The sequence below is a fragment of the Carassius carassius genome, chromosome 21 (assembly GCF_963082965.1).
Source record: "Carassius carassius chromosome 21, fCarCar2.1, whole genome shotgun sequence".
NCBI classification, from domain to species: domain Eukaryota; kingdom Metazoa; phylum Chordata; class Actinopteri; order Cypriniformes; family Cyprinidae; genus Carassius; species Carassius carassius.
The window spans coordinates 15,371,057-15,397,558 of NC_081775.1; the positions used below are offsets into that span (position 1 = coordinate 15,371,057).

At 35.8% G+C, this 26,502-nt stretch overlaps 4 protein-coding genes across 6 annotated transcripts in view; 2 read left to right on the top strand and 2 right to left on the bottom strand.

Moving 5' to 3' along the window:
- Window positions 1–26,502, top strand: part of LOC132097611 (Rieske domain-containing protein) — a 143,343-nt gene that overhangs the window by 7,583 nt on the left and 109,258 nt on the right. The window lies entirely within an intron of this gene.
- On the top strand, window positions 548–10,621 carry si:dkey-164f24.2 (uncharacterized protein LOC566607 homolog). Its single transcript, XM_059503458.1, has 12 exons — window positions 548–744; window positions 2,925–3,257; window positions 6,567–6,611; window positions 6,984–7,019; window positions 7,441–7,737; window positions 7,996–8,034; window positions 8,720–8,803; window positions 8,934–9,023; window positions 9,133–9,249; window positions 9,717–9,761; window positions 9,872–9,962; window positions 10,286–10,621. Exons 1-11 carry the CDS (start codon window positions 700–702, stop codon window positions 9,950–9,952), a joined length of 1,212 nt encoding a protein of 403 aa, XP_059359441.1. The 5' UTR covers window positions 548–699; the 3' UTR covers window positions 9,953–9,962; window positions 10,286–10,621.
- epgn (epithelial mitogen homolog (mouse)) lies at window positions 14,319–16,977 on the bottom strand. Its single transcript, XM_059503459.1, has 5 exons — window positions 16,809–16,977; window positions 16,598–16,696; window positions 16,128–16,245; window positions 15,676–15,828; window positions 14,319–15,467 (listed from the first exon to the last, which is right to left on the bottom strand). The coding sequence occupies exons 1-5, from the start codon at window positions 16,846–16,848 to the stop codon at window positions 15,413–15,415; spliced, it is 465 nt and encodes a 154-aa protein (XP_059359442.1). The 5' UTR covers window positions 16,849–16,977; the 3' UTR covers window positions 14,319–15,412.
- On the bottom strand, window positions 18,934–25,358 carry mthfd2l (methylenetetrahydrofolate dehydrogenase (NADP+ dependent) 2 like). Of its 2 annotated transcripts, XM_059502770.1 has the most exons (4): window positions 25,181–25,358; window positions 24,227–24,349; window positions 22,751–22,858; window positions 18,934–19,522 (listed from the first exon to the last, which is right to left on the bottom strand). In XM_059502770.1, exons 1-4 carry the CDS (start codon window positions 25,266–25,268, stop codon window positions 19,251–19,253), a joined length of 591 nt encoding a protein of 196 aa, XP_059358753.1. In that variant the 5' UTR covers window positions 25,269–25,358; the 3' UTR covers window positions 18,934–19,250. The 2 variants fall into 2 exon arrangements, 1 of the variants encoding a protein (XP_059358753.1); XR_009422677.1 differs by lacking the exons at window positions 18,934–19,522; window positions 24,227–24,349; window positions 25,181–25,358 and adding an exon at window positions 21,837–22,357 and having other exon boundaries at window positions 22,751–23,296.

Consider the following 26,502-nt stretch of genomic DNA (forward strand, 5'->3'; position numbering starts at 1 on the left):
GCGTACACATGCGTGGGGCGGTGTCAAGTGCTATTTGGCCAATAGGATTGGCAGGATGGTATAGGGCTTCAGACATTCGTCACACCGAGGGGTGTTCCCATACGGTGACGTCACCGCAGCATCTCGTTCCCTATTCAGGGAACCGTGGTTACATACGTAACCGAGATGTTTTGAATGGTTTTTGCAAAATACTAGATAATGTCAAATCGCACATCGTTAAAACAATCGCTTACAATCGCACACCCCGCCCTGAGGCAGATAATTAGATCTGTTAACTTGGCTTTTTATCCTTTCAACACCAAAGCAAAATGAATATAAAGTAAATTATTTTACAACTTCTGTTACTTAATGTTATAGGCTACACTACTGTGTTATGTGGAGTAGCGTTAAAACGCGACTTGTGCTGTCGGACCAAAGTTGCAATAATGTTATGCTACCTTGCAAAGTGCTGTGGGGTCTGCCCACTTAATGTCATGACTCATGACGAAGACTGATGCTGAGAAGCGTGGACTGCGCTCCTAACCCCTTCCCCCACAGACGGACAGAGAGATGAAAAAAATCAACGCGCCTTTAAATAGAACCATATCGTCATTCTGACTGCTAGAGCGAGACAGATCCGCTCAGCATCAATTGCCTCACCGCACGACCGAAGAAATACGCTTATTATTCTTTCATTCTAAAACAGGATTCACAGTAAACATGCCTAGCAAGAGAAAGAAGAACAAGCGCCGAATGAGAAAAGTGGTGAGTAACCTACATTTAATTTCACACTCTTCTTTTTTTCTTTTCTTTCTTTTCTTTTTTTTCAGATTGTCATGCAAACAATTCTGATGTATTTTTTTTTATTTTGCAAACTTAATTAATACTTGAAGTTTGTCGCTTTTGCATGGACTTTTGTTATTTTTTTATTTTTAAGAAAATATAGAATAATGCATTTTTAGCAAAGTCTTTCAGATTTAGTGAACAGTAACCATATGTTTATAATTTTCTGTTCCCTGGCCATTGGTCTATTTCCAGATGAAGAATATATTAATCTTTTCTGCCATTATTTCACTTGCAGTGGTATCTGTAGTAGTAGGGGGTGTGTCCCATTGGAACCAGTAAAGAAATGGAACCGAAATACACTTACCCCTTTGTATAGATATAAATATTTGGATTAATTAATAAATATAATATAAAAATATGAATATGAAAATATATATTTTTTTATTAACCTGAATTAATTAGTTAATTAATTAATTTATGTATTCCTTAATTCATCAATTCCTTAGGGTTCACTGCATTAATAACTGCTCTTATCAATTATTGTATTATCCTAAAAAAGTGTTGCTTGGAATGTTCATTTGAAATGACCATTTCAAATAACATATTCCTGATTTTGACCCTTCTGCATTATCACAGTGTAGCACTATGCGTGACAATAAATACAAGAATCATAATAATAATAAATAAGTTACCCTATGTTTTTTGTGGGTGTATTTGTTTCCTCTAGTGTGATTGGTTTGCATTTTGGCTTTTTTGTTTCTTTGTTCTGTCTGCGCAACAAACCAAACCTTGCCTTTTGACCCCACCCCCAAACTCATATGGACTTATGTTGATTTTGGCACATCCCTTCAGCCAGTCTGATTCCTAACATGGTTCAGGGCACATTCCTACAGAGGCTGTTGGTCCAGAGACCACCAGAAGAACCTTAGCATCCACTGGTTTTCTGTATCATTGACCCATTATGAACCCATTGATTTTTTTTATAGATATATTTTTGGTAAGCAATTTAGTTTACATTCTGTCAGTGCAAAGGAATGTTGAACAATACTGACCATGCCTCACCACTCCAAGACATTTTTTTACTTCTCTGACCAGTGACATAATGAAACACACACAGTTTGTGCATGTGAACACTGGACTCTTTGTTTGAATTTTACAGCAGCTTTTGAAAGTGCATGTCATTAAAATCTCACTCTTTTCATTCTTAGCTAAACATGTAGTTGTTGTTGTCCCAAAAACTTTGGCATGCAGTCATATCAACAGAACTGTCTTTCACACAAGTACAGAAATAGAGGGGTATCTTTTATCTCTCTAGCTGTTAAGTATCCCCCAGACACAGCTGGTCCTTAACAGTGCACATTTCACCCTCTCCAATCATCCTGGTAAAACAGGAAATAGTGAGTAATGGGGGATTAGTGCATTCCAACGCCCTGTTTGTTGCTAGTGCTTCAAAGCAGAATAAATATCTTTTAAAACTCAGCTGCCAGATCCAATTAACTCATCTTTTTCAGCTGTAGGCCCATCTTCCAAACTAGTTTATCCTGTTTTTATAGAATGAACAACCTTGAAGCAAAATGTGCTTTTTTAGTTTTTTTTCTAACCACCTCATCTGTTCCCCCAAGTACCAGACCATTTATTCTGTTGTGGCCTGCTTCATGGACTCGAGCCCATGTTTTGCCTGATTTGGCTTTGTCAGTGCTGATGCTGGTCGTCACACATGGTTGCATAATTTGGCCTTAACTGCATTGGCCACTGTACACCCCATACATGCACAATGAGAGCTTACATTCTTTAGAGGCCTATGTAAACTGCACTGGCCAGCCCTTGCTTTTGGCTAATGAAGCTGTGAGTGTGATTATAATGTGATTATGGTTCCATTATGATGTGATTAGCATTTTTGTCCATTCTGTTTAGCCCCATCCAGAGCTCCGAGGGGTGCTGACTCTTCCAACTCGCTTGACTAGGCATGTCTGAATCAGTTGGATTCAGCCATTTTTTGCCATTAGACGGCCAACTTTTGTTCACTTATGTAAGCTCTTAGTGAATTTGTTAAACCCAGTCTAATACCATTATGCGGTCAAGTGAACTAAAGATAAGAATTAAATTGGTTCTGATTTCAAATCTCATCTATTTCTCATTCTTTCATTTGTTTTGAGCAGCAGGCCCAGAGAAAGGCTCTGGAGGAGCGGTTCGCCTCCTCTGGAAAGGGAACCCCAGGAGTGCGTGCTGTCCCTGCCCCAGTTCCTGCTCTAATTCCAGTAGCTAAAACCTCAGAGTGTCCTGTTGCCATTCCAATTCCCCTGCCAGTGATTGCTCCCATTGACGTTCCTGCTGAAGTACCTGAAGTCGCATTAGAAATCCTAGTCACAGATGCCATCCAAGACAAAGTGGTGAAAGATGCAGAGGACCTAGGACAAACCCCAGTTGAACCCCCTGCAAAAGAGCCAGATGTGACAGAGGAAGGTGAAAGCATTGTCATTCCAGTATCAGAGGTAATGTGCTATTGAACCCCATTCTTTGAAGTCATTCATATAGGTTCAGAGCTGATAATTATCAAGTGCACACAAAATAATTGTATGTCTGTAAGTATGTAAGTCTGTAATTTATCATGTAGATGTCACTGTTGTGACCAATATACGTATTTGCCTGGCAGCAATAGCCTTTTGCAGCCAGCATAGAAGAACGAGGGCAATATTTTAGTGAGTGAACATTGTGTACAGCATGCCTGGAGCCAGATTCTTCCAAACTGCAGTTTTATTGAAAATAATATTAGCTGTTCTGAATACTGCTTCCTTTTTAGGAACAGTATTAAAGACATGTTGTCATTGAATACCAGTTGGCTCTGTAGGATTTTATCTTGTGGAATCTGTTGAATATATGAGATTAGATATTCTCGCATTTATCCTTAGGCCCAGTTTCACACATACTGGGTTCTGAGCAGGGCTATCAAAAAAGGGGATGGCAACTGGACCTTTTGTCCCGGGTGCAAGCATGAGGGGGTTGGATTGTAAAGAAATCACAATTTCAACCGAGGGGGACAGGGAAACCACACAGATTTTGCAACAGTTTCAAGTTTCATATGGTCATATGTTTTTTTTTCTTGTTTAATCCAGCTTGTGGAAGCCCTTTGTGATATTTATATGTACATAGGTACAATAGAAAATAGACTTGTATCGCGCACAAATTTTTGTTAATGTGAGCACACCTTAACTGATAAAAGGCTTGCATTTTTACACTGGCATCTTTTCAACTGTTTAAACAAAGCTGCAGCTCTAAACATAAAATAAAGAGATTTCAGCAATACTGCACTGCACATTTACTTTGATAATGGCCATAAATTATAAAATGGTTATTGGGAGACTGCCACTGAGAATTATTACAAACTTGATCTTCATGAAGTCTTTAAACTGCATCTTCATTCAGTTAAATATTCTGAACAGAATGTGATTTGTTTGGGATAAGCAGTAATGTTTCATTATTACTTGTTTGTGTCATAAAAGCCTGTTAAGTTTAATACATTATATTAATATAAATATCTATATATTAAATAAAAATTATAGTGCATTTTCAGCATGTTTTCTTAGTTAAGTGTGTTCTGCATGTCAAAACTCTACTTTCCGTATTGGATATGTCATTGCTCACATCCAGAGTGCAGCATCAGCATGTATCTGTTTTCTGACATTATTGTGCCCACTGCTGGGGCTAACACAATAAAAGTAGCGCAAATTACATAATCAGATTACCCTTTCAAGTAACTAGTAAAGTAACACATTCTCAGGTGACAAAAAGTAACACTAAAGTAACGTAATGCACTACTTTCCATAAAATGGAGTAACTAGCACTATGGAGTAACACAATATTGTAATGCAGCTTTCCTCAACACTGAATGTGCTTTTATACAGCTGACATTCCTCCTAAATGATACCAAAATTTAAAATCACTGCCACTCTCTCCTTAACCTCCTGCACCTCACCCTCCCTCCTGTTTTTTGAAGAGCAGTCAAGCTCTTAAAGCCCACCCTTCTTTTCCTGTGAGCTCTGCTTCAGCCTCTCCTCTCCCTTCACAGACATCACAAGAGCTTGGGTTGGACATCCACACACACCGAGAGTGGCACAGGGCAGGGCGAGAGAGAAAGAGAGGCACATACCCTTGCAGTGAGTGTCAGGTTAAAGGCTGAGTTTACTGGAGATTGTCAGGTCTGTGACGGCATGGGTCTCATTCTGAGTTGGTTTCGAGGCCCTCGCGAGCCTGTTGACTTACTGGATGTCTCTGTGGAAACCCAGGTGAGCTCCCACCTTAATGGATGGAGGCTTGGTGAAGGGGTTTAGCTGGTGGAAAAAGAATAGTTTGTAGTCTCTGTGTCTGCCCCTAGCTTTTTTTCTCCCCTCCTTGTATTTGTTGTAGGCCAAGGTGGGTGTGTCAGTGTCTGTTGTGTTAGACAGTTTGGAGGAGGAGCTTGTATGTGCAGATAGGTGGGTGGAGATGAGGAATGTGCTTGGGTGGGGTACATGGCCTAGTCATGCATGCTTATGAGGGGGTATGGCACCTTTAATTATTTGTTAAATTTGAGTGTAGGAAGTTACTACTAAATAAATTTGAATTGTAAATGCAATCTTTTGTTTAAAATGGTAAAACTTTTTTAAGAATGTGAAGCAGATATCTGACTGTAAGCTCATTTTATAACCACATGCACATACTCCGCTCTGAGGAGGCGTGGTGGCCAACAGAATCTCTTTTGTCTCTTTAACAACAAACTTTATGACAGTTGTGTGTGTATTTTTGTACTGTGTAAGTCTTTGTGTGGCACAATACAATACAAATGTCATTCTGCATATGAGGCGTGTATGATGTGTGCATACATTAAACAGTAATACTTCACCTAGGTTCTTATCATTTTTAAATTTGTTTTTATTTATTTTTTTATCTAATTTAGTTTTTAGTTTTTAATTGCCGTACAACTTTCTCAGTGCTGTCTAGTGGCATTTTCATGCTTAATAAAGGTGACTTGTAAAACATTTGTGGCCATGTTTGCGATGGCATTAGAAGATTTTCAATTTTTGCATTAATTTTCATTGATTTTCGCTTATAATTTTTATTTTATAGTTAACATTTTAGCCAAAGTCTCATTAAAACCTTAAGTGAGGCCCACTGGAAAGAGAAACTTTTGTATGACAATTTGACATTTCTGTATGCTGGTAGGTATAGAAGTCCATTTCCACCACATAAGAGGGGGAAAAAGCAGAATTTAAACTTCTTGTCATAATTATTACTTTGCTATGTCATAATAATGATTGTGATACTAAAGCATAACTTTATTCTTATATGGCAGAAATGGGCTTCCACAGATGGAAAAGTGGACGATCTCAGAACAGCTTGGCTGCACACTGCTTGTTTATTTATTTTTTTCAAACTCTTGAATTAGCCATGGAACATTTTGTTCTGCTCCCACAGGGGGCGTTTGGAGCACTTACCTTCTGTCAGCAAGTGCAAGTGTTTAGTACTCTATGCAGAGACTGGCATAGCAAAGTAGAACACATTAATATTAAATCATACTCAATATTTCAACATGCATATGTTGTACTCGTGTTACACTTTGTTCTGCTATGAATATGGATTATTAACATTTAGCCTTTTATCTTCTTGTTGTTACATAAAGTATAAATTAAAGAAGTGTTGTGATTATCAGTATTATAATATAGTTTAAGGGACTTTATGACAGACAGTTGTAACACATTGGATCGTTAGTGTGATGTGGACATTGAGCTTTAAAATTTTGTGTTTTACTGTTCTTTTTTTTTTAGGTCACATCTATAGATGAGCCAGTGTCGATCCCTGCAGAATCTGAGGTATGGTAACATACATTATCCCATCAGCCCTTGACATTTCACCACTGTTTATCTACTAAACACCATTGCCTTTGACCACACACATTAATGGGCTGGTAAATGGGTTTTTCTTATTACCAGGCCCCGGCACCTTAACTTTCAGAATGCACTAATGTTCTTTTCTCATAACTTTGCTTTATGAAGTGTAAGGAAAATGTATTAACTCATACTAACAAGGACTTTAGCTTTACAAAAACATACAAACATACAAACAAACATACATCGTGCCTGTAGAATAAACATATAGAAGCATGTAATGGTTATATAATGGACTTTATCAATGGAATTTGTTCATTCGTTAATTATGATCTTTTTAAAATATGCTATTGACAGGTCCAGTTCGAGGACACTACACCTGTAGCCACAGAGGTTGGTTAATATACATATGTATAGATAGAAAATAATGTAATTTATTTTGGTTTGATTCTATTTGTTTTACCACCACAAAACAAAATTAAGTAATTTACTTAAAGCCTTTATATGTAAAAACATTTGTTTTAATGCATTTATTATGTTTTTAAAACAAAAAAACAAAAAAATAATTCTTACTGTACCCAGACTTTTGAATGGTAGCATAGAGCCTTGATTTATAAATATGATATATTTCAGTAGACAGATCAATTTCAAAAGAATATATTTTTCTAAATATCACATCAGGCTTTACAGGGTTAACATGCAACTCACTATAATTCCATGTACTGTAACATTTGAAGCCCAGGATCTGTAAACGTGAGCATTTTGTGTACATTGTTTTGCATTTTTTCCTCATCTTTATGATGTTCTGGTGCAGACTCATGTTGTAGCTCAGCCTGTTGAGATGGTTGACACCAAGTGTGAAGATGAAGCTGAGCTTCCTGCTGAGGATCCTGTAGTAGAGATGCCAGTGCCAGAGACGGTGACTACAGCTGAAACTGTTGCTGCAGTTGAAACTGTGACAGAAACAGTAGTACCTGAAGTTGAGCCTGTTGCTGATTCTGCAGTGGAAGTCGACGGGCGTGTTGTCGGTGTCTTGGAAGAACCTGCTGTTGAAGCCGAAGCCATAACTGTTGAAAATGAGCCTGCTGAAGTCCACACAGAAGTCACGGAGGTGCCTGACACAATACATCTTCTTGGCACATAGCAATGGACTCATTGCATGAATGTATTTGCATGCACTACAGGTGACTCTGTCTTGTCCATTTTGTGTACTTGTTTGGATAACTAGGCATGAAATGAGCATCACTCTTGCCCTTCTATTTACACTCCCTTGGACAATTTTGTCAGTGTTTTTTAAGTCAAACTTTTCTTACTACAGTGCTTACAAATGTATATATACATTTTAAACAAGTTCCTTCCTTTCTTATAGGATGTACATGCAGAGCCTGAACCAGAAGAGTTTCCAGTGGTAAGCTTTTATAAACCTGTATGACTTTCTTTCTTCTCTGGAACTTAAACACAGATGTATCTCAGAATTTTGTCTATACAGTGATAGTAGAGTTGTTTTGGACCCTACTGACTGACTTTCCTCTGTGGAACATGAACACAGATGCCAAGGCCCTAATATACAATATAAGTTAATTTAATGTACCTTATGTGTTGCAAACTCATCTCTTAATAATAATACACACAACAAATGGAAGTGGTGAGAAAACAGCAGTTAAGAAAGCATATTATAACAACGTGGAAGAACTGTTTAGTTTGGCGTGTTTAATTATATAGCATTCATATTTTTACTTAGATTTTACTTTATATATTTATATTTCTACTATATAGATGCTGAGGGAACCTTTCTAGAAAGTAGACTTTGGCAAACTGTTTTGAATCCCCCCCCCCCCCCCCAAAAAAAACTAAATAAATATTAAACAAACAAAAAATTACAAATACATTTCTTAGTATCTTGTGTTTTGCAGAAGAGATAAAGTCGTACATGTTTGGAACAATATGAGAGTTATTAAAAAGTCCAGAATTTTTTATTTTTGTAAACTGTCCATTAAAGTTAAATATTCCTCTGTAGAGGTAAAAAGCTCACTTCAGTAACATTTGCAATGAATGCCAAGGGGCATAGAAATAACATGCATTCCTTTTATTAGGAAGCTGCGATACCTGCAGAAGCTTTAGTGGAACCAGAGCCTGAGCAGAAGCAGCAGCAGCCAGTCCTACTGGAAGAACCAACGGTAAAAAAAAAAGAAGCTTTTTATTAACTCCTTTCATCTGGTAATTTCAAGCATCTTTGTTCAGAATCCCTTTAGATTGAAGTTTAATTTTAAACATGGTTTCTTGCCCTCGGGTTTTCACATGCTCAAGCCTTCGGTCGAGTCCACAAGTGACCCCATCGCTGAAGTATGTGTTGTGACTGAGTCAGTAGCTGTTGACCCAACCGTTGAAGAGGAGCAGGTGAGCAGTAGAACGAAGAGAGGAGACACACCTACAATGTGCACATCAAGTATTAAATCCTGTTAGCTCCTTGGATGGCTCTAAATAGAATATATGGCCTTTCCCATAGATTCCAGAAACAACAACAGATGCCCCCGAGGTTCTATCAGAGACACTGTCAGAAACGATTCCTCCTCCTGAGCCTGTGCCTGTGCCTGTGCCTGTGCCTGTAGCAAAGATTATACAAGTGAGCTTGACTGCAGCAACCCATTATTTACAGATATGTACACACATACACAAAAGTTCGAGGTCAGTTAGGATTTGTATGTTTTTAAAGAAACCTTTCATGCTCACCAAGACTGCATTTATATGATTAAAAATACAGTATATAAACAAATATAATTTTTTTTGTGTTATATATTATTATAATTTAAAATAACTGTTTTCTGTCTGAATATATTGTACAGTGTAATTTATAACTTAGATGGCAAAGCTAAATTTTCAGCAGTCATTAATCCTACAGAAATTATTCTGATATGGTGCTAAAAAACATTTCTTATAATTATCACTGTTGAAAATAATTATGCTCCTTTATATTTTTTGGGGAAACCATGATTTTTCAGGATTGTTTGTTAAATAGAAAGTACAAAAGAACAGTTTTATATTAAATACTGCTACTGCGAGTGAAATTATGAATATTTATATACATTTCAGGCTCAAGATGAAATTATGCCACAAGTAGAAACTGAAACTATAAAGGTATTTTTCCTTCAGTATTTTTAAACATCTTCATTGTATGAAAAACGATGTTGCCACCACCCCACCAACAAATAGTATTTGTTTCAGTTCTCATATTCTCATTTTTATAGGACTTGGCAGTGGCTGGTGGCCTAACTGTGGATGCCATAAATGGATGTCTGGGAGCTACCGAAGTTGCAATTGAAGGTTAAAGTGCCTATGGTAAGGTTGTGGGGCTCTTAAAGGAAAAGTTCATCCAAAAATTAACATAATTTACTCACCTTCAAGATGTTCCAAACCTGTATGAATGTCTTTCTCCTGCTGAACACAAGAATGTGGGTAACCAAACAGTTAATGGTCCTTATTTACTATCAAAGCATGTACCAAATATATATATATATATATATAAAGAGATAACTTAGGGGACCATCAGCTGTTTGGAGAACTATCCCTACAAATAATTTGAATCACTTTAAACATGAACAAATTAAATAAGGTTCAAGAGCCATGGCAACAATAAAATATACATTTTCTGTGTTTTACAGTTTCATAGGACATAAAAAGTTGGCGAAACATGAAACATTGCAAAGTGCCTTTCTGTGCTGATTCTCTCCTCAACTATGACAAGGATGTATGGCTGTTCTTCGCTGGTGGAGTTTTTCTGTGCTTCTGGCTAATTTTCTTCAGTTTCCATATGCATGTACAGTAGAATTTGATGGCGTTATACATTACATACGTAGTAAAGTAAAATGGAAGGGTGTTGCAAATGTATATGTTTTTACTTGGACCATTTTGTAATGTGGAATGAATACTCCTTGTTCTGTTTGATTAAATGATTTGTAGTGGAGTGCTTTAGAGCACGATTTCAGACTATAACATCACCACATCTCTTCTGTGCTCATTTCAACCATCCACATGTGCCTTTTCCAAATGATAAATAAAGGGAGTTTTAGGATAATTAGTCTTTCCAAATTTAGCTGTATGCATTTCATTTAGATGAAAATTTTGACTTAACTACCGCTATGCTACAAGATTGACAGATGCAAATGACCCTTGGGTTAGAGTATGGGATACACTGTTGTTTATCTATCAGTGGCAAAACATTTTAAAGACACATATCCATTAAGGTAAATAAATGGAAACATTTACCAATTCACAATTGTAATATCCAAAATGCCTCGACTGTTATCTGAATTTAAATTTACTCAATCTTCCTGTATTTTATGATAAACAATGTTTGAAATTTAGGGCTATATCGAATTAATATATTGAAAATTAACTCCATGAAGTATAAAACGCCAGCAACAACAAAGTATATTTTGATGGAAGGTCAATCCACGGAGAAGATATTACTGCCGAGTTCAGAATCCAGAGTGTCGATTGGAGCAACAGCAATTCTCCTTCCATCACAAAGCTTTTTTTAATCGATCAACTCTACCCCCATTTCAGGTTTCCCACTTCAGGCTCCCTTGCCTTCCCTCTCAACAGCTTTATTTATGAAGTTTTAGTGTCACAAATGTTTGTGAACAAGTTAAGTGAAGAAAAATACATTGAATATAGAAAGAAATAGCCTAGCATATTAGGCTTTCGACTAACTTTCGCTGCTCTCTTGACTTCCACTCATAACCTCGGGTTCCAGTGCACTGAATGTAAATAAATTGATGCGACGTAACTTATTTGTTTCTCATTAAACTGTCCGGTGTAAATATAGACTGGTACATCTGAAGAATCGATTCTTCGAGGGAATCAAGTTAGCTCGTGAATCGAATCTGCGAGACAGTGTTCAGTGTTCCTTGATCATCAAACTTCTACACATCAAAAAGAAGCCTTATGGGCACTAAAATATACATTATAATACAAATATACAAGTATATATATTTTTTGCCAAGGGATGGCAGCTAAACAATCACGTTATCACTACTGTTCAATGGGATTCGAACTCTGTGTTTTTTCCCACTGCGCCCAGGTAAGTGTTTCAATGACTTTAATATCAGTAGGGAAACCGATTTGATGCGCCCGAAACGCCGGGGTTTGAGGTAAAGTGCAAAGGAAAGAATCTGAACAAACAAACAAACCAAACCTTTTTCTTTAAAATTCGGTAATGTTTTGTTCTGTCTGTGTCTCTTTTTATGTTTATTTGATAGCAGATTTTTGTTAGCAGTTATACGCTGAAAATACTGTATATTTAATATTTATATTTTTAAACATTTATATTTTGTCAGTATTACACTGAACAGAATTCTAAACTTAACACTTTTGTTTTTGCCCCCAGTTTTCATGAGCTGAACTCAAAGATCTAAGAGGTTTTCTATGTAAACAAAAGGCCTGTTTCTTTCAAGTATTGTTCACAAAGCTGTCTAAATCTGTGTTAGTGTCCACTTCTCCTTTGCTGAGATAATCCATCCACCTATATATCAAGATGCTGATTAGATGGCATGATTATTGCACAGGTGTGCCTTAGGCTGGACACAATAAAAGGCCACTCTAAAATGTGCAGTTTTACTGTATTGAGGGGTCCAGAGTTTATCAGGTTGTTGATTGTGGCCTGTGGAATGTTGGTCCACTTCTCTTCAATGGCTGTGCACAGTTGCTGGATATTGTCAGGAACGGGAACACGCTGTTGTATACGCCGATCCAGAGCATCCCAAACTTGCTCAATTGGTGACATGTCCGGTGAGTATATGCTGGCCATGCAAGAGCTGGGATATTCTCAGCTTCCAGGAATTGTGTACAGATCCTTGCAATATGGGGCCATGCATTATCATGTTGCAACATGAAGTGATGATCGTGGATGAATGGCACAACAATGGGCCTCAGGATCTTGTCATGGTATCTCTGTGCATTAAATATTCCATCAATAAAATGCACCTGTGTTCATTGTCCATAACATATGCCTGCCCATACCATAACCCCACCGCCACCATGGGCCCCTAGATCCACAATGTTGACATCAGCAAACAGCTCACCCACAGGATCCCTGGTATTCTTCCGTGAAGTGAACACCTCTCCAAAGAGCCAGACACCATCGAATGTGAGCATCTGCCCACTCAACTTGGTAACGACGACGAAGTGCAGTCAGGTCGAGACCGATGAGGATGACGAGCATGCAGATGAGTTTCCCTTAGACGGTTTCTGACAGATTGTGCAGAAATTCTTTGGTTATGCAAACCGATTGTTGCAGCAACTGTCCGGGAGGCTCGTCTCAGATGATCTAGGAGGTGAAGATGCTGGATGTGGAGGTTCTGGGCTGGTGTAGTTACACGTGGTCTGCAGTTATTAGGCCGGTTGGATCTACTGCCTAATTCTCTGAAACACCTTTGGAGACGGCTTATGGTAGAGAAATGAACATTCAGTTGACTGGCAACAGCTCTGGTGGACATTCCTGCAGTCAGCATGCCATTTGCATGCTCCCTCAAAATTTGCGACATCCGTGACATTGTGCCGTGTGATTAGAGTGGCCTTTAATTGTGGCCAGCCTAAGGCACACCTGTGCAATAATCATGCTGTCTAATCAGCATCTTGATATGCCACACCTGTGAGGTGGATGGATTATCTCAGGAAAAGAGAAGTGCTGACTAACACAGATTTGTTAGTTTCACCAACTTGAGAGGGAAATTACACAATTGTTGCTCAACCCAGGATAATGTCAAAGACATGATAAATACAGATATTTACAAAATAAAATATTTTTGCGAATATGCAAAAAATTATTTAATTTTCTAAATTATGTTTTATTTATTGTTCTATATTATTGTTTAAATTATCCAGCGAGTTGGACACCCCTGATGTAGGCTAAATGCTTTTATTAAGATATCATTTAGTTTGCATAAACTCCTTTCTTACAGTCGACCACACTGGTTCTTGAAACACTGATGGAAAAGAAGGTATAGGAGCTGTGTTTTCTGCTTTATGAGCTTAGTATTTGGTGACTGAGATGTATTTTTTTTTCCTAACAGGTTCGGGAGACACTTAAAAGAAGATTGAGAATCACTAAATGCACTGGATTTCATGCTACACATGTAGACACATTTCCTTCATTTAATATCTTCAGGCTTTTCATGCAAAACCATTTTTAGAAAACACAATGGCATCTTTCCTATCATAGACTTCAAGCTCTGGAGCTCATTCTTACAGAAGAAGCAGTTCTTCCAAAAGAATGACTATTACCAATGTTTTCAACACCCTTGTGAGAAGATGGAGGTGTAAGTATAGCATACAGTACTGCACCGTATCTTGATTTCTTCAGCATATTGCCTGAACTTTCAATGTAACATTTTTATGTTTTACAGATGCTGGGTCAAATTCCTCACACAACTCTGGAGCATCACTAACTTTTCTAAACGCTTCGCAGGACAGACAGGCGCCTTCATTTCCTGTCAGTATGTCTTTGTAATGCTGGGTCCACTTCCACACGCACAACTTCATACTGAAAAAATTTCTGTTTTCCAAAATGTTTGACTATAACTTGAATATTCAGTACTTTTTTTCCTGTTTTTATTAGTGATCCAGATTGAACAATTTACAATAAAACATCGGTTTGTACCAAATTAAACCGTTTATGTGTATACAGTTTTATGTAAACAAAAATCACATTCTGGTTTCTTTCTGAACACTGTTTAGTGTACCAACTACTTTTGTCCTTTCTCTATTAAATCCATAAATGAAAAACACCTGTTTTGTGATTATTAGGGGTGCTTGCTATCTATCGTTTGAATATCATTCTTTTCAGAATACAGGAACACATTTATTCTACATATTGACATTTTTTATTAAAACAATATGATCTGCTTTTCATTTTTCAAGCAACTTACAACACTGCAATACATTTACAGTTATTAAGTTTAATAATGCTTGAGCTGAGATCATAAAGATCATAATCCAGCAATGTGACAGTAATTTCAAACAAAAGACATTTTGACTTGTCTTTTTTTTTTTATTTCAGGTGCAAATTTTATACAAATTTGTCAATAAATAAATATCTGATACAAATACATTCGCACAGTTTAGGTTTTATATTTAGTATTATCATGTTTAAAGCTGTGCAATAAATACCTGTGTGCACTTAAATAATACATTCATAACGGAGGGAGCGTAGGACATTTGCTTATGGATACACAAAAATTCATCTGACTGAGTTTTACATGCAGTTTTTTAAATGTTAGTAAATTATTTTTACATTACAGTGCCCAAGTTATATTATAACTTGTAAATAACATAAAATAATTGTGTTAAACAGCATGCATTTTCCCATTTTGACTGTTATTGTAATAAATTACATTGATTAATGCAGTGGTTTTCAAACTTGTTCCTGGAGACCCACATCTCTGCACATATTTACACATAATTTACACACCTGATTCAGATCACCAGCTCATTAGGAAAGAGCTCCATGAACTCAAATGAGTGTGTCTGATAATGGAGACAAGCAAAATGCAAAAGGAACAGGACTGAAAACCACTAGATTAATGTGCCCTTTGTGGAACATGAAGATCACAAAGTTTCACAAAGTGTTTTTTTTTGCTATTCTTGCTCCGTTCTCTAGAGGGTGTAGTGTCTCTACTCCAAAGTCTGGCCTGTTTTGCTGGTAGAATCAGTCTTGATATTTTGTCCCCCTTCTTGTCTTAGGCCTAACAGCACTATTTAAGAGCATGAATTATATGTGGCCCAATAAATTAAACAGAGTTTTCAAAGCCATTGTTCTTGTAGGGTGGTGACGACTTCTGACACCTGTGAAATATAAACCAGAAAATATTATTAAACATTCAATAAATGCTTCCATTGTCATTGATTTACAAGAATTGCCTGATAATATAACATTAAAGTTAAAGTAATTAAATAACAATTTAAAATAAAGAAATAAATGTAAAAATAATCAATAAACAAAGCAGTTGCTACTTGAATAATCAAAGCCTAAACACTGTATTCAGGATTTTACCTTTTCTTTAAACAGCAGTACATCAGTCCGACAACGATTCCCAGTAATAAAACTACACCACAAATAATTCCAATGACTCCTTCAGGACTAGACAATTGATGGGAGTTCAAAATATAATTCTCACAGCGCACACCGTTGTACATTTTGTCACACCTAAAGACAGTAGAAATCACATTGGTTAGGAAGGTCTCAGAATCCATCGTTTACCAGTTATTTTTCCATATGTTGATTCCTTGGGAAACAGGAAATTTGGGAGTGACATATCTAAGAGATCGTCCCATTTTGTAAACATCCACAAGGCTTTATTCACATCACAGCCACAACCCAAGCTTTGCAACCTGCCAGTCTGCTAATCAAACAAACATGAACTAGATAATCAAGACCTGATCATCACTGTCAACTGATTGATGGGATCTTTAATGTATTGAGGGGTTTTTGGTGGCTGGTCTCACCGGCAGATGGGGGTGTCCAGGTCGGAGGAGTAGGAACATGCACCATTGAAACAGAATCCCGCATGTTTTGGACCGCAGGACTTTTGAACAGCCAAAACTTGTGGTTCCTCTGCAGTTCCTGTTGATAAGACACCCACACACACACCCAGACAGTTAAACATGAAGGATTGTGATTTTATTGGACAGGCATTCAGACTTGTGTCCACATGCCAAAGAACCTGCATTCTTAGCATTCTTAGCACAGAGCATACTAATTATAAGTAACTTAGCATCTACATGTCAACAAACTATAATTAGAGTATATATACAGAGAGAGAGACAGAGAATACTGTAAATTATATTAAAATAGAAAACAGTTCTTTTAACTGTTAGTGTATTTTTTATCAAATAAATGCAGCCTGGTAAGAGACATAAAACAATAAAAAGTTGTAGTCTTTCAAAATAATGATATATAATTTTGACGTACTTACCGTTACTGTGTGTTGTGTTGTATAGGATCGCATCCTCTGACTTCTCTTTAGTGTCTCCAAGTCCAGAGAAGACGGCTAACACTACCATCAATCCAATAACTGATAGACAAGATTACATTTTAGTAACTACACTTTAAAGTATTAGACATTCATTTTGTTGTAAGCTCCAAATATTATCTATTTTTGTGTTCTGAAAAGTATTATGACTCACCCTGATAGTGCAAACACCTTTTATCCACTTCTTGAGTCATGCTGTGGCCCAAATACAGGTGCAGTTTGACTGGAGATTCTGGGTGTATCCGGTTTTCCTCAAACTTGGGTTGCTCTCCAAATGAAAGTGGTTTTTCCCCACAATTTATACCATCCTTCTATATCCGTTTCTGCGTCACTAATGGTAGCCAATCATTTTAACTACTGACAGGAACTGCAGTGGTTCCAGAGTCTTTTACCCATACCTGTACTTCCTGATCCACACAGGCGAGCAGCATGCACAGGCGTGTTTTGTGCCCCCACATTTTAAAAAGTGTTCAAAGTATTTCCCTGCAGCTGCAAAAACAGGCTTCTGACATAGTTATTGGCACAAGTGGTATTAAAGAAAAGTCTAATTACAGATTCAGTCAAAGTATTATTTTCATTGTTAAATGTGTTTTACTCACACTTATGTCAAATTCCACTCCTGTCACATAATGAAAGCAAGAAGTATTCCCGAAAAAAAAAAGCATCCTATTTTGAATGTTTTTCACATTTTTACACATTTTATTCTTTTTTTGGGTAGTCACTCTTGTGTTTTTTATTAATTACAACTAAAAAATAACCCTTCTCATGCACTAAACTCAGCAGTCTGTATAACATTTTCCAGCGATCTGATATCATATTTTGCTGTTGGACACAGTGTTGATATATTCCAATTGACAAAAAAATTTGAATCAGCTAGTTAATATTTTTAAGCGTTTATGTGGGAAGACATAATTTAGAAATGAAATATTTGAAAGATCCATCCAGAACATTTATCTCAACAGCAAAATAGATATGTTAAATATATCACATAATAAGCAATAATCTTAAATTATTGGACTGGTCAATGATCTGATTTCCAAACTTCTAATTATTTTTATTTATATTTTTTTATCTGTAATCAGATGGGGCTTTTCCACAAGGCAAAAATGAAAAATCTGTCATCATTTACTCACCCTCATATCGTTCTAAACTTACTTTCCTCTGTGAAACACAAAAAAAAGATATTTTTAAAGATTTTGGTAACATACAAAGGATTTAGGATATTGACTTCCGTTGTATTTCTCAAAATGTCTTGTTTTATGTTTCACAAGAGGAAGTTATACAGGTTTGGAACGAAATGAGGGTGCGAGTGAATGATGACAATGTTGGTTTTGGAGTAAATTTTGCCTTTAAATCTTCCATGAGCTGGTTTATTAATGAAGACTCTTTCATACACAGCTTCTTCTTGTAAACCACCGATATTTAAGAACGGCAAGATTCAAATCCCTTTTTAAAGAGTCACAGACTGAAATATCTTTAACAACACAAGAGCCTTAAAAGGGATAGTTTACCAAAAATGAAAGTTATGTCATCATTTATTCCCTCTCATGTAACACAAAAAAGGTTAGTCAGCATATCTGAGCTGATCTCTTTCATACAATAAAAGTGAGTGGTGACCAAAAACGTCAAAAAGTACAGTAAAAGCAGTCCATTCGACTCCTGCCATATCTCTCAAATCTCATTCAGATTTGCATATTCTTTCACGCCAAGACATGTCACGCCACGTTTGATCTCAATGGCGCCAAACGTCATGGTTTTTGCTTGCTATTCTTGAGTTTCACACAGGAAGGGATGATTTTCATTGAAAAATTTCATCTGTTCCTCATACAAAGATATTATATTTTAGAACTTAAGAAGCATTCAAGTAGTTTTACTTTCAAGTCATTTATATATAATTTTTTATATAGTTTTTTAATAATGCAAAATATGTCCAGGAAATGTCTCAGGGAAACATTGGTATATTAAAATGTTTTTTTTTTTTTTTTTGCAATTTGAATGTAAAGGACCCAAAATGCTAAAAAAAAAAAAAAAAGTGTTTAATGTCAAGAACATTCTATAAATTGCACATTAGTAAATAATATTAAATACTTCATGAGGCTAAAATTCCAAAACTAGGATTTATTAAAAAAATTTAAAAAATAAACAAAGCATAAATACCTTAAATGGGTAGATGAATAAATAAATATTAAATACAGCAGCATCCTTAAGTTTTTTGCCATTTTGTTTTTTTTTTAATTCAAACTACACTTTTAAAAGAATTTCCTGAGAAAATGTATTAATGTCTCGTTTGTCTCAGATATCTGAGAACCATCTATTACCCTGCCATGAGGCCAACTGTTGAGCGGCCAGGCAAGTCGTACCGAAACTCTCTGTGAGGATGATGCAACAGACTTTCGGCTTCACTCATGCTTTGTCAAGGAGGTAATGTTACACTTGCACCTTATTTTTCTCGGCTCCGACAAAATAATAATACTGTAGCACAGCAAGCAGCTACTAAGAATCACTGAGGAGGCATCTCTCTAATTTTTAAGAAAAGAATTAGGGTGTAGTTACTGTCATAGCCATGGATGGCTGCCGTGCCAGCTAGAACAGCCTGTTAGAGCTTGCCGACAGGCAGGGAAGGATGTTGTAGAGGAAGCTTGCAGGGGCTTGCGTATATAATCAAGATCAAGACAAATAGTGCCAATTGAAGTATCCAGGATGAAGTGCTTGTATCTTGTCCACCCATAATGGCAGGTTTTGTGTCTTTGTTCAGTATGTTGGAGCATTTTTGGCAGCAGTGACTGTGTTTTTTCATTACCATGGTGATGGTCATTGGGCCGACTCCTCCAGGCTCAGGAGTGATGAATCCAGCCTTCACCTTCACAGCTGATTAGGGAGACAAAAACAAACCACGTCTTAAATAACACTAAGAGCTCTGCCCAAGCCAAGTATTTCTTTTATTCCTCCAAGAGAAAAGAAATCAAACTATAAATCATGTTGCTATGTGACTTCCAGCCAACCAACCAACACACACAATGAGCCAAACAGAGCCCTAGAAGGTTTGAGACACGATATCAGATAGACTGACTGACGCACATGCAGAAATATTAGAACAGATCACTCAAAAATGAATGAAATTCTGTCATTCCAATCCAAACCCATACTATTTATCTTCCTCCTCAAGTCAGATGGAATTATGAATCATTATTTACTGAAAACCTTGTCATGTTCATATCAGATCTCTTAAATGAATCCGATGACTCTCTTCACAAAACCAAACCAGAAGATTAATTTCAGAATTGCATTGATTCAGTTTTCAAGTTAAACTCACTGACTCAAAAGCTCAGTGAAGGAACAAATTGTTGGTGAATAATGGCTTGACACGGAGCAGACTTGTAAAACACAGCACACACTGTATAAACCACTCATATTGATGATTTTAGTACTTTTACGGTGATTTTGCATCCTTGCATCCTTAAAGCTCATTAGCTTTTGTGACGGTCATATGGTTTTGGAATAATTTCCATTTTGGATTAACAATAGTGATGTTGTTATTGTTAACAAAAACCAAAAACTATTACAATTGAATTGAATTGAATTGAATTGAATTGAATTGAATTGAATTTAAACCCTACCTTAAAAAACTTTGCAAAAACTAATTAGAAATGCGGAAGTTGAACTACCAATTTACTGTCAAAATAAATTAATAAAAATGACAAAGAACACAACAAAATTAAATGACAAACACAAATTACATTTACAAACTGAAAATACAAGCTGATTCAAAATATTCGTAAATAGTATTCAATATTATTTAGTACTAAATTAGTATTCAAATTAAAGAGTATTCAAATAATACTAAAGTAACACTAAACTAAAAGATTCTGAAACGAGTGTCATAAGAACACTAAAGCAGTTGTGTGTCATTTACCTTCACAATCCACATCTCCAACAAGACGAAGTTTAGCAGTGACAGGGTCCTGCATGCGGTTGATGCCGACATGGATAACTGCAGCTCTATCTGCCGTGATCACTTGAGGTACACCTGTTGTTACAGATTAAAACCAACTGTTCACAAAGAAACCTTCTCTTTGTTATTAAATTAATATTTATAAACACTGTAGACTAAAATGTTAGAATAACTGAACACAGGTTTGAATAAAATACAGATAATATATTTTTAACTCATTCAAACTTAAAAAGTGCTCATCTGGATTAATACGTTGCATAACCAAAGTCTAAGTAAAGGATAATACAGTCAGCTAGTCATTATTACAAAAGTAACATGGCTTACTGTACATTATCCCACTTACTGCATGGATACTTACCAAATAAGTAAATACATGGGCATAATAAATTCATAAGTCATGCAGTTTAGCAGTCATTACACAATGATATTTGGCCACAGACTGCAGCTATTGACCAATCAGAGTTGAGTATTCTAGACAGCCATGTAATAATGTTCCAGAATACCTGACCAGGACACAAAGAGCTGTGTCAGCCAGACTGGCAAGTTCCTTCAGTCGTGGTAGAGGAGTGCATCTATGAGCCATGACAACCATGGAATCACATGAATGACACAATACTCATCAGGAGTATTTATCTAGTATTTTGTTCATTAGTTTATCTCATTGTTAAATCTAATATAGTTTGATTGCAATGCACAGAAAAACAATGTTAAAACATTGAAACATTTCATAGTATTTAATTGTATGCAGGCACCAGTAAATTCATGCCATTTTTAAAGTGCCATCTCCCATCTTTTGCTCATTCCACACAATCTTTTACAAAAAAATTTTCATGGTTTGGTGGTTTCCGCTCACCAGCATGAAGATAACATTCATGAGCAGAAATTTGCAGAATGTGTAACTGTACACCACCACATAAACTAAAAGCTATCAAATTTGGCTAATCACAGGTTACATGGTGCAGAATTAAAATAGCTACTGTAATTCCACGGATGTAGCAAAATGACGGGAATGATACAATACTCATCCTGTCACAGAAACTCAACATTAGACAGATTTAAGAGGTTTTGCCAAAACCTTCAGTTTCTTCAGGTAATCTCATCATTAAAAAATGTAATACATGTTGGAGCACAAACTTTCAAACAAATTTCACAACTCATTTCAAACATGTCTCGCGTTTTATCTGCTGAAATCATCAAAATCTTGCACAAACCTACTCCTAATCACTGAGATCTATAGAATTGAATCCTCTAATAATTATAACTAATCTTGTTTCTGGAGACATGCCAATCAAAAGTTATGATGCACTATCAAACATTTTTCAAAACTATTTAGGATTAATAGGTTCAAGCTAATATTTTAATTACTATTTAATTAAATGCAAAGAAATAGGGATTTTTAAAAACAACATTTACTTTGCATGTCTTTATTTGCATTCTGTTTCCACATGCAGTATATGGATTTTAAAACAAACAATATACTACCACCTATTATATATTTAAAAATATAGCATAAAACTACATGGTTAAGGATGATGAATGTTGTTTTCTCAGCAGTTTTCCATTACTGCTTGAGAAGCTTATTACAGGTTACTGGTAAAATGTTCATTCTTGATTGTAATGATTTGACAGCTTGTGTCAGCAGAGGCAACATCCGTTCATTCTGTGAATTTCACAATTCGCTCACTCCCCTTCAAAAAGCGAGGTGACTGGGATGTAGATTATTGATTGAAATTCTGAAAATGTTCCTGCAACTAAATAAAAAAACTAAGTTTTACTTTTCACAGAATGATCAGTTTGCTGTAATTACTTAGTACTTTCAAGTAAAGTATTTTCAAACTAAACACTGCTGATAAAAACAACAATGCTATAGTCATCTTAATATCTGCATTGCATTCAGCTTTTTGGCACAGTTTCCTTGTCTAGGTTTTTAGGAAATGTAAGTGTTGGTTTGATTTCTTAAATGTAAATGGTTATGAATATTGTAACAAGAAAATTTAATAAAAAAGGGTTAAAACCAAGTATAGTGCAATGTGAATTTTAGGAGGCTGCTTTGGACTTCAAAACTCCAATTACAAGCACATCTATTTATATATTATAGGATTTCAAAAATAAAAATAATAATAAGGTAATGACACAAATCTCACCTCCCGGCCGTTCATGGTTTCTATCCGAATGTAGCAGCATTGCGATAGGCATTCCTACATTCTTGGAGCTCCCAACGACAAACACATTTTTTCCAACTGTTTCAATGCCTGAAAAAAAGGGACATTTATAGTGGCCAAAAGTTTGGAATAATTACGTTTTTCAATCTTTTAGAGGAGCTCTCTTATTTTCACCAAGGCTGCAGTTAAAAAAACACAGTGAGATTGAGATATATTATTACAATTTAAGTTTTATATTCAAATATATTTTGAAAAATGTTTTTCCTGTGATGGCCGAGCTAGGTTTTCAGAAGCCATTTCTTCAGTCTAATCATTCTAATATCTGATTTGGTACTCAAGAAACAGTTCTTATTAGTATCAATGTTAAAATAGTTTATGCTGCTTAATATTTTTGTGGAAATGGTGACACACTACCATTCAACTACCATTTAAAAAACAAAGAAACAAAAATACTCTTATGAGGTGCATTAATTCAGTAACAGTACAGAACAGATCAGAACAAGTAACAGTAAAGGCTATGTTAGAAAACATGTAAAAAAAAAAATAATAATAATAATAATCGAAGAATCCTGAAAAAAATAAAAATAAAAATAATAATGCATTTGAGTTTCAACAAAAATGTTAAAAATCAAAATACTGACAATAATAACAACCATTATTAATAAATGATAACCAATAATAATTAGCAGCATATTAGAATAGGATAAAGTGAAACTAGAGCAATGGCTGCTTAAAAAAAAAAAAATTATAAAAGAAAATGCAGCCTTGGTGAGTATAAGAGATGTCTTCCATAAACATTAAAAAACTGTTAGGTATCCCAAACGTTTGACCGCTAGTATATAATTTGAGTAAACATTTATAACTCAAATTCACCAATGCCCATGGCATGGAAAAACCATCAAAAAACAGATATAATTGCAAAGCAATGTTTTCAAATGAGTAATTAGTCATATAAACTGACATCAGATACTGTTGTTGTACCTGCTGCTAACTAATGAAATCACAGACAACCCAATCACATCTCTGCTGGGCATTGGAAACTATTCTACAACTCAAAGAAGATTTTTGAAAGCTGTCACAAACTCATTCTTCTGAGGATTTCCCTCACCGCCGCTGCTGTGGCTGGCATGGTGCACCTCTGGTCCAAGCAGAGTTTTCCAAAATGTTTACTATGTGGAATCCATCAAAGTCTTTTCTGGGGCGACAGCATTACATCGCTGATGTGCTCTGACTGAGAGAGATGCATTCAAAACATGAATTCACAATTACAAACCTGATCCAGATATATTCGGCCACCTGTGGTTTTATTATAGCTAAGGAATTAGCTTTCACCATTAGATTTAGCTTGTTTCACTACAGTAAAGATGTGAAGCAATGAATAACCCCATTTTTATTCACAATTCATATTTTACACGAGCAGTTTCAAATTTTTTTTTATCCAGGAGAATAATTGAGTACCTGGATGAGGGAGTTGGACCAGCAGCCCACTGATGTTTCTGTCTCTGTTGAATTTGTCTATCAGTTCCACCATCTCTTCCTGAGATACTGATGATGGCCTGAAGATTGTGCTGATTGACATGCCTTGTCAAACAAGTACCATTTGAAGAAGAGATTGGTGAACACATGGTTATATCGTACTTGTCGTACATATCGTAAGGTTGTTCTATTTTTGATTCAAAGCCAACCTTTGTCTGAGACAATATTTTAAGGCCCTCCTATTTAATGCAATATGCATGGAAGCCTGTTTCTGCAACAAAATTATATATATATATATATATATATATATATATATATATATATATATATATATATATATATATATATATATATATAATAAGCTAATTATGATTTTTTTATCTCACAGTTCAGACTTATACAAAATATAAACACAGATTTGTGCAACAGAAACTCTAAATTCTGACTTTTTTTCTCAGAATTTTGAATTTATATCACACAATTGTTTATTTGTTTTTGCCATGAAAAAAAAAGGTAATTGCAACTTTTTTCTCACTATTTTATATCTCAAAATCCATACTTTTTCAGAAATGTGAGTTTATATCTTGTAGTTTTTCTACATCTAAGTATTGTGAGATAAAAAGTTGCAAGTACCTTTTTAATTTGTATATATTCTGTGGCAGAAATGGGCTTCTGTAAATACCCTCTGTTACATTTGTTGTAATAAAAGAAATTCATGAAAATTTTTAAATACAATATCAGTATAAAGTTAAATGTGTTTTCTTTTTTTTTAGCACTATAATTAGGATTATGTTCATTTAACTACATTTAATTAATTTTAAGACTTATTGTGGCCTCCTTAGAAGTTTGCAGAGGCCCCCTAGTGGACCTCTTGCTGTGAATCATTGCCTCCACATCAAAACGTTGAAGTTTATATTGACTTTGTGTGTTGCTCACCAATGAGTGAAGCTGCTCGGGGTTTGTTTCTCACGTAAGTGTGGCTGGCATGATCATCGCCCAGGATGGCACTCAGATGAGGACTCATGTTGCTTGGGCCACTAGTTTCGCTATATCACTCTGCACTTCTTTATGGATCTGCCGAGCAAATTCTGTCCCTGAGACCACAGTGGCAGCATGTCTAAGTGACAAACATTCAATTCAATTCAAGTTTTCAAACATGACATATATGTAACAATAGACCGTGACAGACACATGGAAAACTGATCAAAACCGTTATAATCCATCTGCAATGTATTTCAATCTCTGCTTTAAGCATCTCATTGACAGTATCGATAACACCCACATGGTGGCGGAATATGCAAACACACAAAATGTGTTCAGTGAATGAATCAACCTTCTCAAACAATGACTATATGCCCCGTATGTCATGTCTAGAGCCGGATGATTTTCTGCTCCGGTAGGAAAACACGCGTGGATTGCATATGAACGCGTGCAAGCTTTGTTTAGCTGCACCAGGAGGGGGGAAATTCAGTCCAAACCTTTCCAGTGACTGACAAAAAGGGTTTCTCAGGTTGAATGTTTTCTGATTAATCCATTTTCTATCGACAATGCTGGAAATATGATGTTAATGTCTGTATTCTAGTATAATTCACTGTAAATGCAGTGGAAGCTGCCATAGTAACTCGCGCGCACACTCAAAACAATAACTATTCCCGGTAAATCGTCTGCAAAATACAATTATCCCATTGTCTCTATTTGATATAAAAATATAACATAAAAATAATAATTTAATGAATACACATATATCAACGTAGCAGGAAATTCCACAAAAACATAAACTAAAAGCCGAAGCAGATATTGCAACAGCCAGAGCAGACAAAAAGCCAAGCAACTGATATATTGATTAATCAAATATAATCTCTGAATAATATTCTAAACAATTTATTGAAGTTCTTAAACGAATGCAGTTATTCAAAACTTAGTTTGGAGCTCATTTCAGCCTTATTTATATTCATTTATTACTAGCCTACTTATTAGGCTATATTATATTAGGCCACTTTATTTGTAATTAGCTGTAACATGGAAATCCACTATTTTATAATTCCCATATTGCCAGGGTTCTCCATGACCGTGAGAAACCTGTATCATTTTACCTACTTTAACTCTTTTCTATTGCTGTCTTGTATGCACTAGTTTTTCCTTTAGGAAATGCAAATCTGGATTGTATTATGTGTCGAAATTCAATAGGCCTGCAGTGTTCACTTTTCAGGCCATACACCAAAGTTTAATATCCTAGAACAAAAGGATTAAAAACTTTT

Bases quoted from the DNA above. Each gene is read 5' to 3' on its own strand.
- si:dkey-164f24.2 (XM_059503458.1), top strand. From the start codon at position 700: ATGCCTAGCAAGAGAAAGAAGAACAAGCGCCGAATGAGAAAAGTG. The intron at 3,258-6,566 runs GTAATGTGCTAT...TTTTTTTTTTAG, and splicing joins TTGTCATTCCAGTATCAGAG to GTCACATCTATAGATGAGCC. The intron at 7,020-7,440 runs GTTGGTTAATAT...GTTCTGGTGCAG, and splicing joins CTACACCTGTAGCCACAGAG to ACTCATGTTGTAGCTCAGCC.
- mthfd2l (XM_059502770.1), bottom strand. From the start codon at position 25,268: ATGAGTCCTCATCTGAGTGCCATCCTGGGCGATGATCATGCCAGCCAC. The intron at 24,350-25,180 runs GTGAGCAACACA...TTGTTTGACAAG, and splicing joins CCGAGCAGCTTCACTCATTG to GCATGTCAATCAGCACAATC. The intron at 22,859-24,226 runs GTACTCAATTAT...CCTTTTTTTCAG, and splicing joins GGTCCAACTCCCTCATCCAG to GCATTGAAACAGTTGGAAAA.
- epgn (XM_059503459.1), bottom strand. From the start codon at position 16,848: ATGACTCAAGAAGTGGATAAAAGGTGTTTGCACTATCAGG. The intron at 16,697-16,808 runs GTGAGTCATAAT...CTTGTCTATCAG, and splicing joins AAGGTGTTTGCACTATCAGG to TTATTGGATTGATGGTAGTG. The intron at 15,468-15,675 runs GTAAAATCCTGA...TATATTTCACAG, and splicing joins TACTGCTGTTTAAAGAAAAG to GTGTCAGAAGTCGTCACCAC.